This window comes from Thalassophryne amazonica, chromosome 5 (assembly GCF_902500255.1).
Source record: "Thalassophryne amazonica chromosome 5, fThaAma1.1, whole genome shotgun sequence".
NCBI classification, from domain to species: domain Eukaryota; kingdom Metazoa; phylum Chordata; class Actinopteri; order Batrachoidiformes; family Batrachoididae; genus Thalassophryne; species Thalassophryne amazonica.
This window is the reverse complement of record NC_047107.1, coordinates 118,459,001-118,473,314: the sequence shown is the minus strand read 5'-3', so window position 1 is coordinate 118,473,314 and position 14,314 is coordinate 118,459,001. Positions and strand designations below refer to the sequence as shown.

The following is a 14,314-nucleotide window of genomic DNA, read 5'->3' as shown; positions in this document are numbered from 1 at the left end:
TCCTTGACTCAAAATACATACACACACCAAATGGCAAATATCAGCTCTCCACAGTTTGTACGTGATCATAACTGCACACATGCAAAGCTTTTTATCTTTTCTGCATTCTGCTGTAAGCAGGTGCTTTAATTTGAAAAAAAAAAGACATTAAGCGAAAGACATTAAAAGAATACACTTTTCATATGTACCGGGAGCATGACACTTAAGTCATTCATGGTAATAGCAACACAACACTTAACTAAATGGACTAGACAACTGAACTACAAAACACAATAAATCATTAACACTAACAACACTGTTAAACAACATGAACCACAATAACTTTAAAACCCCCCAAACCCCGATTCCATGGTGCATTTCGCACAATGTCCATTGTTTACTGGTAAGCTAAATAGCGAATTTCTCAAAAAATCTTTGTCCTATCAATTTTGTTTTCACAGCTCATCCTTCCTATCATAACCATACCATTTGTGTGTGTGTATGCATATACGGGTCTATTAAAAGTATCCGACCTTTTTTTTTTTTTCGGATTTCACCATATTAGGGCATGGAAGACGCCACTGAATTTTGGAGGTGATCCGGATCCAGATTGGCAGACATCAGAAATCTTGGATTTGTTGTTCACACAATCATTTTGCCTTTTATATTTTTCCTTCATGATGTATAAATTACTTTTCACCTAGATTAAGAGCATCATCTTAGAAATGTTAATATAAAACGCCTGAATTTTTTTTTTTTGTATTTTTTTATGCTCAAGGATGCGCAAACTTTTTCACAGCACTTTGTGTGGCTGTGAAGTTGCACGTACTGTAAAATGCTTGTTTGTCAGTTTGTTTCATTTCCGAAGGCCGCCACTGTTTGTTAATTATATTAATCATGTTGCTGAATAATTGTGTGTTAATTAATGAGATAATAAATTAATTAAAATTTAATTAATTCTATATTCATATTTTCATGCCCTCCTCTCTTTCACTTCCAAACTCCACTGGAATTTACTTTAAACACAGTAATTTAAACAAAACTACTTCTTACTGAACAAAACAAATAAAGAAACAAATCACTTTTACAGTGGAATCATTAAAAGTGACATGCATCTTCTTTCTTAAATTATTTTTTTTATTTTTTTGTTTATTTAGAACAAACATGTCCATGTTTTCTGCTCACAGCGTTCAAGCATGATCATTAACGGTGTTGACAGATACAGCTGATGCTTTCCAGCAAAAAGATGTAAAAAAAAAAAAAAAAAAAAATCACCAATATCCACCTAAAATTTATTAACTGTAAAAAATATTATCTATTTAATATAAATATTACATATACATTTTGGCTTCAGTGCAGAAGGTTCCCAGTTCAAACCTTCTCTCTCAGTTCCTTACCTTCTCTCTGCTGCTGTGGGCGGTGATGGACCGCTGTGTGGCTCCTCTCAGAGCTGTTCTGTAGTTGTAGAAGTTACTGGAAGGATCCATCTGATGCTACGGAGAGAAAACTGACTCAGGATCAGTTAGACAACAACACAAACATGAATGCTGCTTGAAAGCAGTCTGCTGTTCCTGATCTGCAGGTTTGTTCAGAAATGTGCTGTTTGACAGTGCATTTTCTTCCTTGTCATCACCGAAACACTGGAGTATGTTATGGATTAGATCAGCCAAAAATACAGTAAGTCAGCAACAGGTTTTACCAACCAGGACTGTAGTTTTACAAAGGTATATCAAAGCCCAATCTCATTAGAAGTTCAGTTCTGTAGGATAGTTTTGGGTTTTGTGATTTTTGTTCCAATCTCATGGCTTTAACCCTTTACCTACTGAGGCTATAAATGGACGATTGGTTAATAAAAATAAGAATTAATATTCAATGTTTGTGTGCTTTGGTACCCTTTTCCAAGAGTACCTGAATTTCAATTATATTACACCTGATTAACTATTTATACACATTATTTGTAAGTTTTAGCATTTAAATGAGAAAAACACAAACAAACTTGATTTTTTTTTTCAGTTTTTTAGTGAAAAATGATTATGTAAAGGAAGTTTGGATTTCACATTTTTAACAGGAAGCTGTAAGTGTTTACAATCAAAATGATTAATTTTGTGTGTCTAGAACTCAGAAACAGTGCAGAAACAGTGCAAAAGTAAACATTTTGCATGGTGAAAATATGCAAAAAGTAACCAATTTTAAAGTGCAGAACCAAACAATATGAATAACAACAAAGTGCAAACTATATATATATATATCAATTATTATCTGTATTATTAAAATGTGTATTAAATCACTCATTTGATCACTCATTTTGTGCAAAATTATACAATATGAATAAAACAAAGTGTCAAACTATATACAAATATATAACCAAGAATCAAAATTAGATCTAAACTACATCAGTCCATTGTCAGTGTGGTAATGTTTGTAACAGTTTCTGTTTGGCTGAAGACAGAGGCCAATTTTACAAAGTTTGCACATCCAGCAGGTTGACCTCTTGCACACCTTGCAAGAACGCCGCCCCTTTGTGGATCGCTGGCAAGTTGGGTTTCCACTGCTTGTTGGCACCGGGCAGTGGCTTGTGGCTGATGGAGCCATCACAACCACACAAACACGCACACACACCTTCACAAATGACACTAACAGCCTTTTCCTCAAAGATTACTACATTTATGTTTGCTGTCTGTCTCTGTACTTTTCTGTCACTTTTGCGCTCTTTTCATACGTTTCCCTGGTTTCAAAAGTCACCGAACGCACTTTACCGTAATATATGCAACATATAGCATACTGTTGGAAAGCACGGGTTCTTGGCTTGCTGTCAGTGTTGAAATTTTTCAGATTGAGGGCTTACATGAGAACTTGCGGTAATGAGAATCAGCGGCGCACTAGTGTTTGTTTTTCCTCTGCGTTATGACGTCACAGGCTTACGTTTACCATAATACACCATATATCATTGGAAAGCCCTTGGTGTTAGCTTAACAATGCACTTTGAATCATTCGGATTGGACAAACTATGGTGGAGTTACGGTAAAAAAAAAATATGCATATGGAAAATATGACGTGGGTGCCATCGCCATAGATAAAGGTTAAAGAGGTTGATAACTCAGAGGGACAGGAAGTTCAGAATTCACCTAAAAGATGAAAGGAGGCTCACGGGACAAAGCATGGAGACAGAATAAAGACACGAGGATGTGGCTGATTGACAGATGAGCTGAAAATAGAAGCAGATGAACTGCAGTGACACATGAAGGGAAGTCTTTGAGCCCTGCAGGATCCCACTGAGGATCCCCGTCTGACTCTAGATCTCCTCAGATCTCCTGTTCAAACAGCCGCGTTGGCGCTGCAGTATTTGCAGTTTCCACAGGTACGGGGGGTGGGGTGGAGTATGTGATCTGAACTCTTCCTGACTCCTCCACAGTCTTCACAGACTCATCAGTTCAACATGTTTGGTTTACTTGTTTACTTTTCACGAGGCTTTTTTTGCAGATTTTAAGCAGCAAATGGGCTTCACTGACAGTAAATGGAGCACTGAGACGGTTTAACCATGATGGATGGATTTTTACCACCTGGTTGATTCGTGGTCATTATGACCACAGGACAGGACATTTACCTGGGTGCGCAGTTCTCTCATATAGGTCTTTGCATGTTTGATAATTCTTTGCTGGAGCTTGTTTGAGTTTTGTTATTGGTAATATGGTCAAAGCAGATGGTCCCTGCTCTGAGTCTGGTCTGCTTGAGGTTTCTACAAGTAAGAAATGCCAGCTGGAGTTTTTGACTTCTGTTGTTGCTTACATGTTAGCTCTGGGGGTTTGGTACAGTTAAACCTTACCCTTGAGAAACACCTTGGGCGACTCACACTCACCGGCCACTTTATTAGGTAAACCTTACTAGTACTGGGTTGGATCCCCTTTTGCCTTCAGAACTGCCTTAATGCTTTGTGGCATAGATGCATAGATTCAACAAGGAGTTGGAAACATTCCTTAGTGATGCTGGTTCATATTGACATGATGACCCATTCAACCAGTCTGCCCATTCTCCTCTGACATCAACAAGGCATTTTCGTCCACACAACTGTGGCTCACTGGGTATCTTTGTTTTTCAGACCATTCTCTGTAATGGTGAAGGTGATGGTTATGTCTTTAAAATCCCAGTAAAAATCCCAAAATCCCAGCAGTTCAGTATAAGTCCAGTCCTGTTACTGCCAGAATCTTCAAATTCACAAGGAACATTCTTGGAACACAGACCTTCGACAAGTTCAAAGATGGCTAAATTTGACCTATTCCAAGAGGTCAAAAGGTCACATTCTGTTTCCAGTTTTTATGCTATAAATCATGCAGGGGGGTGGGGTGACAGCCAATCAGAGTAGAGAGGCACCGTGACGTCACTGGCTGGTCTCTCTCTGGCTGCCGAAACCATTGTGTTTCTGTGTAAATATAACATGTTTCTCATATATTATGTAAAAGTTAGTGAGAAATAAAGCTTCTAAAACTGAAAACACTGTTTTTGTAACCTGATAACACCTCTGGAGTGATTTACAAGGCCTGTCGCGGATGTCAGCGTGCACGCGACTCACACACACACAAAGGTAACTTCCAGTCTTTTCAAACGCTCATGTATGAGGTGTGCACGTACGTGCTCATACGGCCGAGGGTATTTTAATTTTATGATTATGATGGGTTTTTATAAAAATAAGGGCTTTTTTTCTTTTTTTTTTGCAACTTAACAGCAAGGTGACAGCCTAATATCAGAACTAAATCCACAGATCTGGTAACTGATGCTGTACCCACAGAATTTTTGTGCCAACTTACTTCTAAGATGTCAAACTTTGCTGTTTTGACTTTGCTCCAGGTCTTCTTCAGTCGGGAAACGGGGCTCATGTTCATCCCAGCTGAAAGACAGAAACAACGAGACAAATAAGAGACGCATCGTGCGAATTCAGCAGAACAGGGTGAAGCCCCGTGCGACACCATGTCAATTTATAGTAAGCGGATTACTCCAAAGTTGAACACAAGGACATGGGATCTTATTTAAAATTAAAACTTTAGATATGTTATTCCACAAATGCAGGCCCAAAAGTAGGAACTCCAATAATGATCATTTAGTAAGATTCAAATATTTTAATATGTTCCTTCATATCTAATTATGGACTCTATCATTTTTGGATTGGAAGATACCAGTGTTTTCTGGGGAGATCTTCAGAAACAATGTTCTTCAGCTGCTCTCTGCTGGATCTGTCGTGGTGCTCAATGTTTCCCCTTAAAATACCCCAAAGGTTCTCTGCTGGATTCAGGTCAGGTGATGTACTTGATCAGGTAATACATTTTGTGTTTTTCTTTAGAAACTCTTTGCTTGGATCATTGTCTGGGAGGATCAATTGTTGAATTTCTGACAGCTGGTATGCTGGCATGTCCACCTCTCTGGTATTGAGTCAGGTATTGTCTGGCTAAATGCCTGCCACCAGGACCCCATGCGGTTCCATAGTGCGGTGGATGTTGCAACGTTTCTGACCAAACATATAAGATCCAGGTCTTATCTGAGTGAAGAATGTGGTCACGATATTCATCAAGCATCTTCAAGCTTCTTCAAGTTCTTTTGCAAAGTACATTCTTGCATGTTTGTTCCAAAAGTTGTCAAGAGCTTGTTTTTCTTGAACATGTCCACAAAGCCTGAAGTTATTCAACATCCGTCTGCTGCGGAAACTCAGATTTCCAGTGATAAAGCCTGTGCCAAGTCTGAAACATGTGGCTGTCGGTTTTTCAGAGTTAGATTGTGGAAGCAGCTCGCCGTCGTTATTTTTGGAAGGCGGTGACTGTGGTTTTGCTGAGTGATACGACACCTCCTTCTAGACCTGATTACTGCTGGTCAACTAACTTCCTGCATCCTTCCCCATCTCTGTGAAATCTCAGATCAGAGTTTAAAATCCCTCTGGCAGCTCTTCTTTAAACACACAAGTGGAGACAGTCCATAGGTCCAACACTGACAAAGTTCTGGTGTTGACATTTTGTTAAGTATTAGACATAATGCAGTTACAAGATGTGACACAGTTTTGAATCTCTTGACACTGAAGAGATACGGCATGAGGGCGGACACTCATCTCTTGTAGTCTGTGAATGGTCGCATTAGTTTCATGTTGTTTTCCCATTCAGGTCAGACACAAGCTCCTCCCCCGTGCCGCTGCACGCCTTTTTTTTAAACGTCATTCTTTGTACTGTTGTTTGGTCTGATTCAGCGAAGCAAAGTCTGCCACAACAATGGCGTTAAACGCATCACTTCCCCTCCCAGCCCTCTGCTTCCCATATGGTCATCCTCAACAACACCAAAAACACAAAACAAAGACTTTACTCCACAGAAAAAATTTAACACTCAGCTGCAAATATTTCAATGTTAATTTTCAAAAATAACACTAAAAATAAATTATCCTGAATGGTACACTGAACACACACACACGCTTACCACATTTATTTTAACAACAGCTCTGAATCCAGAACTTTTAAACCTTGTTTGTTTATGATCCAAGTTTTGATGTCTGAAATTTATCAGAACTTCAGCTGCTTGAAACATTTATTTTTTTGTTCTTCTTAAGTTGAGCTTTACAGTTTGTGACAAAACATTTAGTGCGGTACGACCCCAAGGTTGAGAACCCTTCTCCATTTGAAGCTTGTGAACGTGTGATGACAGTAGGAAACAAAGTAACAGGAAAAAACTAATAGACCAAAAGTAATAGAAAAAAAACAGGAAATGTAATAAAGTAACAACAAGTAATAGACAAAAAGTAACAATGAAAAGTAGCAGGAAGCCCATCCATTTTGTGTCCCCATTTACCCCAATTAAGGGTCACAGGGTGCTGGAGCCTATCCCAGCAGTCAAAGGGCATAAGGTGGGGCACACCAGTCTGTCACAGGCCCACATATAGACAACAAACATATTCACACCCACACGCACACCTACAGAGAATTTCTAATTTCCAGTCCACCTAACCTGCTTGTCTTTGGATGTGGGAGGAATCCGGAGGGAACCCACACAAACACGGGAAGAACATGCAAACTCCACACAGAAAGGCCACAGGTGGGATGTGATCCCATGACCTTCTTGCTGGGAGGCAACGGTGCTAACTACTAATCTCTACTAATACTAATACTCTATAAATAAACTGGATTGGATTGCGATGTTCAACTGACCTATTGCTGGATTTATTTTTATGTAATCTTGTTTTTGTTTTTTTGTCATTTTTAAATCAATTTCACTCTCTTCCTATGAAAGCTAATAGTTCGACCTCAGTGGTGTTTGTTTGCACATCACAACAGGTTGTTGGGAATTGACCCCAAAACACGCGGTGGGTTTATCAGGACAGGTGTTCGATGGTGGGTGTCGCTCGACTGGAACATGACAATGTCTCTTTATTAATCTCGTGTTTTTTCAGCGCTGACAGAATGTCGCCACCACTTTAAAGAAACAAACACGGGCGGATGGTGGTCCTTTTTCCATCCGGTGTTTCTATAATCACCTCCCTAATGTCTGTCTGAAACTCGCAGGTCCCTGGAGAGGAGGGGAGGGATTTGCCTGTGGCGGTCTCTCCTTCTCTCCGAGGACAAGGACTGAGGACAGCTGGCACTCCAATATCATCTATTCTACCCTGTCCTCACCACTGTCTCTGCTGTGGACTCTCTCGGTCACTGCTGACCATCTGTCTGGATCAGTTGATCTCACTCCCATTCCAGCTGCCTCCCCCCACGTTCAGACTTCACAATCCCCCTCAGGCCTGTGAAGCTGACCAGATGCTAATCTCTGAACTGCCCGGACATCACATGAATCCTGGAACCCTCAGCTGGGCCTCCAAAGAGGTCTAAGAGCCCTCCGGGAATCCTATTAACATTTCAAGACACTCAGCAACTTTTTTTTAAAAGCATGTCTGGTCCTGCACGTTCCAAATGAGGGAGTCTGTAAATGAATTTACGCTTCATCTGAGTTCATTTTGGTGTCAAACGTAGTAAACAAGCTACTTGGAATCTCTTGTGGAGTAGAATGCAACTCCAAGAGCCAACCTCACTCAGGGTTTTTAAGCGTATTGTAATTGATTGGAGGCAGATTCTGTTGAGGTGTGTACCTGTGTCCTTTCTGACCTGCCTGATTATCTTCTTGGTCTGTTGAGCTGCTTATGTTTGTTTGTGATCTTTTGTACCAGTCTGAGGGTGGCAAAATCCAACCCTTTATGGCATGTGGATAACTGATCAAGCCGTGGATTTCCTGTTGGGGTGAAATACAGCGGAGATCTTGTGTGCCCCGTGGCCACTACAGTTGCCATGAACGCCCAACAGGAACCCTGAACACAAGACGGCAAAAGGTGTGAAACAAGTCGTCCTCAACAGCAGATCAGGCAGAGGAGATGATGTCTTGTAACCCAATGTCTATGAAAACGGATGAAGGCTGTAGCAGGTCCTCAGAGCCCGATCGTCTGGGATTTCGCAGCCATTGGACCAGACTAAGGATCTGTAAAGGACCGTGTGTTTCTTGAAGTGCAACGACATCTCCAAATTGACCCTGGATGTCCACCATCCCATCCAGGAATCTACTAAGAAACCATCTTCCTTGCCACAATGACTAATCTGAACTGTGACTGCTGTCTTGGTCAAGGCTCCGTTGTAAAAGAGATCCTTTAATCTCAATGCGACTGACCTGCTTAAATACATAAATAAAAATGTAATGTGGCTGAACCAGGTTGGGAAAGTCAGAGTTTGACCGGTTTTTCATCATTGTAATCTATTTTTCATTGTCACTATCTCTTGCATTAGACTCTATTGGCTTTGCTCAAAAAGTAAATGAATCCACCCACCACTTTAATCATATCTTAGATCTTGTTCTGACTTATGGTATGGAAATAGAAGACTTAACAGTATTCCCTGAAAACTCCCTTCTGTCTGATCATTTCTTAATAACATTTACATTTACTCTGATGGACTACCCAGCAGTAGGGAATAAGTTTCATTAGACTAGAAGTCTTTCAGAAAGCACCGTAACTAGGTTTAAGGATATGATTCCTTCTTTATGTTCTCTAATGCCATATACCAACACAGTGCAGAGTAGCTACCTAAACTCTGTAAGGGAGATAGAGTATCTCGTCAATAGTTTTACATCCTCATTGAAGACAACTTTGCATGCTGTAGCTCCTCTGAAAAAGAGAGCTTTAAATCAGAAGTGTCTGACTCCGTGGTATAACTCACAAACTCGTAGCTTAAAGCAGATAACCCGTAAGTTGGAGAGGAAATGGCGTCTCACTAATTTAGAAGATCTTCACTTAGCCTGGAAAAAGAGTCTGTTGCTCTATAAAAAAGCCCTCCGTAAAGCTAGGACATCTTTCTACTCATCACTAATTGAAGAAAATAAGAACAACCCCAGGTTTCTTTTCAGCAGTGTAGCCAGGCTGACAAAGAGTCAGAGCTCTATTGAGCTGAGTATTCCATTAACTTTAACTAGTAATGACTTCATGACTTTCTTTGCTAACAAAATTTTAACTATTAGAGAAAAAATTACTCATACCATCCCAAGGACGTATCGTTATCTTTGGCTCTTTTCAGTGATGCCGGTATTGGCTAGACTCTTTCTCTCCGATTGTTCTGTCTGAGTTATTTCATTAGTTACTTCATCCAAACCATCAACATGTTTATTAGACCCCATTCCTACCAGGCTGCTCAAGGAAGCCCTACCATTATTTAATGCTTCGATCTTAAATATGATCAATCTATCTTTGTTAGTTGGCTATGTACCACAGGCTTTTAAGGTGGCAGTAATTAAACCATTACTTAAAAAGCCATCACTTGACCCAGCTATCTTAGCTAATTATAGGCCAATCTCCAACCTTCCTTTTCTCTCAAAAATTCTTGAAAGGGTAGTTGTAAAACAGCTAACTGATCATCTGCAGAGGAATGGTCTATTTGAAGAGTTTCAGTCAGGTTTTAGAATTCATCATAGTACAGAAACAGCATTAGTGAAGGTTACAAATGATCTTCTTATGGCCTCGGACAGTGGACTCATCTCTGTGCTTGTTCTGTTAGACCTCAATGCTGCTTTTGATACTGTTGACCATAAAATTTTATTACAGAGATTAGAGCATGCCATAGGTATAAAGGCACTGCGCTGCGGTGGTTTGAATCATATTTGTCTAATAGATTACAATTTGTTCATGTAAATGGGGAATCTTCTTCACAGACTAAAGTTAATTATGGAGTTCCACAAGGTTCTGTGCTAGGACCAATTTAATTCCCTTTATACATGCTTCCCTTAGGCAGTATTATTAGACGGTATTGCTTAAATTTTCATTGTTACGCAGATGATACCCAGCTTTATCTATCCATGAAGCCAGAGGACACACACCAATTAGCTAAACTGCAGGATTGTCTTACAGACATAAAGATATGGATGACCTCTAATTTCCTGCTTTTAAACTCAGATAAAACTGAAGTTATTGTACTTGGCCCCACAAATCTTAGAAACATGGTGTCTAACCAGATCCTTACTCTGGATGGCATTACCCTGACGTCTAGTAATACTGTGAGAAATCTTGGAGTCAATTTTGATCAGGATATGTCATTCAAAGCGCATATTAAACAAATATGTAGGACTGCTTTTTTGCATTTACGCAATATCTCTAAAATCAGAAAGGTCTTGTCTCAGAGTGATGCTGAAAAACTAATTCATGCATTTATTTCCTCTAGGCTGGACTATTGTAATTCATTATTATCAGGTTGTCCTAAAAGTTCCCTAAAAGCCTTCAGTTAATTCAAAATGCTGCAGCTAGAGTACTGACGGGGACTAGAAGGAGAGAGCATATCTCACCCATATTGGCCCTCACTTCATTGGCTTCCTGTTAATTCTAGAATAGAATTTAAAATTCTTCTTCTTACTTATAAGGTTTTGAATAATCAGGTCCCATCTTATCTTAGGGACCTCGTAGTACCATATCACCCCAATAGAGCGCTTCGCTCTCAGACTGCAGGCTTACTTGTAGTTCCTAGGGTTTGTAAGAGTAGAATGGGAGGCAGAGCCTTCAGCTTTCAGGCTCCTCTCCTGTGGAACCAGCTCCCAATTCAGATCAGGGAGACAGACACCCTCTCTACTTTTAAGATTAGGCTTAAAACTTTCCTTTTTGCTAAAGCTTATAGTTAGGGCTGGATCAGGTGACCCTGAACCATCCCTTAGTTATGCTGCTATAGACGTAGACTGCTGGGGGGTTCCCATGATGCACTGTTTCTTTCTCTTTTGCTCTGTATGCACCACTCTGCATTTAATCATTAGTGATCGATCTCTGCTCCCCTCCACAGCATGTCTTTTTCCTGGTTCTCTCCCTCAGCCCCAACCAGTCCCAGCAGAAGACTGCCCCTCCCTGAGCCTGGTTCTGCTGGAGGTTTCTTCCTGTTAAAAGGGAGTTTTTCCTTCCCACTGTAGCCAAGTGCTTGCTCACAGGGGGTCGTTTTGACCGTTGGGGTTTTACATAATTATTGTATGGTCTTGCCTTACAATATAAAGCGCCTTGGGGCAACTGTTTGTTGTGATTTGGCGCTATATAAAAAAAATTGATTGATTGATTGATTGATTGCACAGCCACAGAAGAAATAATATAAAGCTTTAAAATGTGTCTGCAATAGAAAAAAAAATGATGCCTTGCCTCTACAGAGTGTGTGTGTGTCACCTATTCCATGTTAAGTTCAGAAACCCGCGAGAAATACAATCATCGTTTTTCCCTCTAACCAAAGACCACATCGCTGATATGATTAAAATATGTATTGTGAGAATAAACTGGGACGGAGGCGTGTGAGGTCACAGCTACAGCGGCAGATTATGTCACAGCATTAAAAAAGAAAACATCTCTCTGAACACCAAATTGCATTTACGGCGATGATCGGATTGACTGAAAGAACCTCTATGTGCGTGACGCAGACGAGAGAACAAACACAGTTTTAAAAACACGAACAAAACTGTTGAATGTGAGATGTTGTTGATGATCTTTCGGTCATGTTTGCCAAGTCATATTGATTTTGTTTCAAATCCAAGCAGCATTTGGCAGATTAATTAATTCAAGGAATAAAGGTCAAAAGTTTGAGTTAACACTTAAACTGCAGTAGACTGATGACACTCATTTAGAAACAAATGTCAAATGTTTTATTTTTTTAAATGTCTAATTTCTTTATAAACAACCCGGTTTCAGGTGGTTTTAAACTGTTCAACCTCATCGATCAACTGGATTCAAGAGCTTCAAAGGTACATAAATGGGTTTAAACCAGACAAACTGGTTTTCTAAACAAATGATTAACTATGTTAAACAATTTTATTTGATTTGTTCTCCAACACCAACAGATGTTTGGCTGTAAGATGGTGTGATTGGTATTTTATGTTTTTCCTTCTATATTTTGCAAACTTTATTACAATGAAAAGATTACTGTTTAGGCATAAAAATGTAATAATCTGAAGCTTTAGAATTACTTTTCTAACACCTAAATTTCTCGCTCTGAGATCAAAATCTTACATAAAAAAAAAATCAACTATGGGGATTCATCAACCAAATGTATTTGAAACTGATCATATAAAAAAATTGCAGAAAGAAAAATAGCAAGTCACAGTTGCACACGGCTGCCACACGTGCTGAAAATGTCAAAAAATGTAATGAATACCACCAATAATATAAACTATAATAAAATATAATTAATTTGTTTGTGTTTTTAAAATCACTAATGGAGCTCTAAAGAAAAATAAATTTTTCAAAAATAAACCATAAACTCAGTAAAAGTTACTATAACTAATGGTGTCAAAATAACTAATGTGGAGGAAGAGCATGTGGAAAACAAACACTCACATATGATGGCCATGAGGGAGTTAAAGTTTCCAATGTTGAAACATTCACGTGCCACGTCGATAAAGAACTCTATGATTCGGGCTCGATGCTTCTTCTTCACAGGCTGTAAAATGAAAAAGGTCGCATTAGCCCTCAGGGCAAATGACATCACCTCGGAAACATGATATTTTATTTTCTCTACAAAATGAAATGCATTTATAATGTCTGATAAAACACAAGAAATGCAGACATTAGAGGGTAACGTCTGTGTTTTGCCTGAAAGATTTCTAAAAGTAAATCTGGCTGCAAACTAATTTACGTTCTCGGATGGTGGCCACAGAGGTTTTAATTAGTCTTTTGGTTTATTTTTGTTATATCTGCTCCTCCAGGTTTAACACTGAGGTCTTTGAGACTCACCATGCAGATTTCTGTTGCCACCAGATAACTAAGCCTGTTGAACCATTCCACGTACGCCTCCAGGTTGTTCGCCTTCTTATGGCCACTGAAGCAGCTCTGCAACAACATTTTTTTTCAATTAGCATCCCAGCTAAATCCTGTGCATGCAAGCAAATCTCTTCAATTCCCAAAATGTAAGGACAGATGTCTATTAGCTTTAGCGTTAACGCCAAAGGCCCACTATCTCAAGAAGATAAGATGAGATCCTTTAATAGTCCCATGACAGGGAAATCTACGATGTCACAGAACAACATTGCAAGTATGCAAAAATAAGGTAGAAGAAAAATAATTCCCAAAATACAGAAGTCAAGTTCTGTGCAGAATAACAGTAAATACACAGAATAGATCACACTATATACAAGCAGAAAGAATGTTTTGTAACATTGCACAAGTATTCAAGTGATGTTGTACATGAGTGTGCAAGTATTATTGCACAAAATGTGTAGTATGATTGCAAATAGCTGAAAAATTGTTACTGGAAGGATATTAATGATTTGAGTGGTCTACTGGGAACAGTGCTGGTTGTGGAATCTGACAGCAGCAGGAAGGAACCAGTGATATCGCTCCTTCACGCACTTTGGGTGGAGCAGCCTGTCACTGAAGGAGCTTTCTAGTGCAGTCAGGGTGTCACGCATGGGGTGGGAGGTGTTCTCCAGCAGGGATGACAGTTAGCCGTCATCCTCCTTTCTCCCACCTCCTGTACTGAGTCCAGGTACTTCCCAGGACAGAGCTGGCCTTCCTAATGACACACACTTCCTAATCAAAGAAGGTCCTCAGGAGCGCCCCCTGCACTCTGAAGGACCCGAGTCGCTTCAGCAGGAACAGTCCAGTTTATTGTTTAGGTGAACACCCAGGTGCTTGTAAGAGTCCACTATCTCAATAGCCATTCCCTGGCTCTTCACCAGTGTCAGTGGAAAGTACCTGTGCCTGTGGAAATCCACCACCAGCTCTTTGGTTTTCCCCTCACTGATGTGGCAACGGTTCCACTGACACCAAACCACAAAGTCGTGGGTCAACAACCAGGTATATATCAAGAATTTCGCACACACTAACTACCATTGT

General features: G+C 39.8%; 1 protein-coding gene across 1 annotated transcript in view; it reads right to left on the bottom strand.

Annotated features, from left to right (window-relative positions):
• The window catches only part of rasgef1ba (RasGEF domain family, member 1Ba), a 79,295-nt gene that overhangs the window by 34,343 nt on the left and 30,638 nt on the right, over nucleotides 1-14,314 (bottom strand). Inside the window, exons 7-10 of the mRNA XM_034171188.1 lie at nucleotides 13,214-13,309; nucleotides 12,818-12,920; nucleotides 4,782-4,861; nucleotides 1,377-1,472 (exon numbers count right to left, since the gene is read on the bottom strand). Coding sequence (XP_034027079.1) covers nucleotides 1,377-1,472; nucleotides 4,782-4,861; nucleotides 12,818-12,920; nucleotides 13,214-13,309 — 375 coding nt within the window. The remainder of the gene's footprint in view (nucleotides 1-1,376; nucleotides 1,473-4,781; nucleotides 4,862-12,817; nucleotides 12,921-13,213; nucleotides 13,310-14,314) is intronic.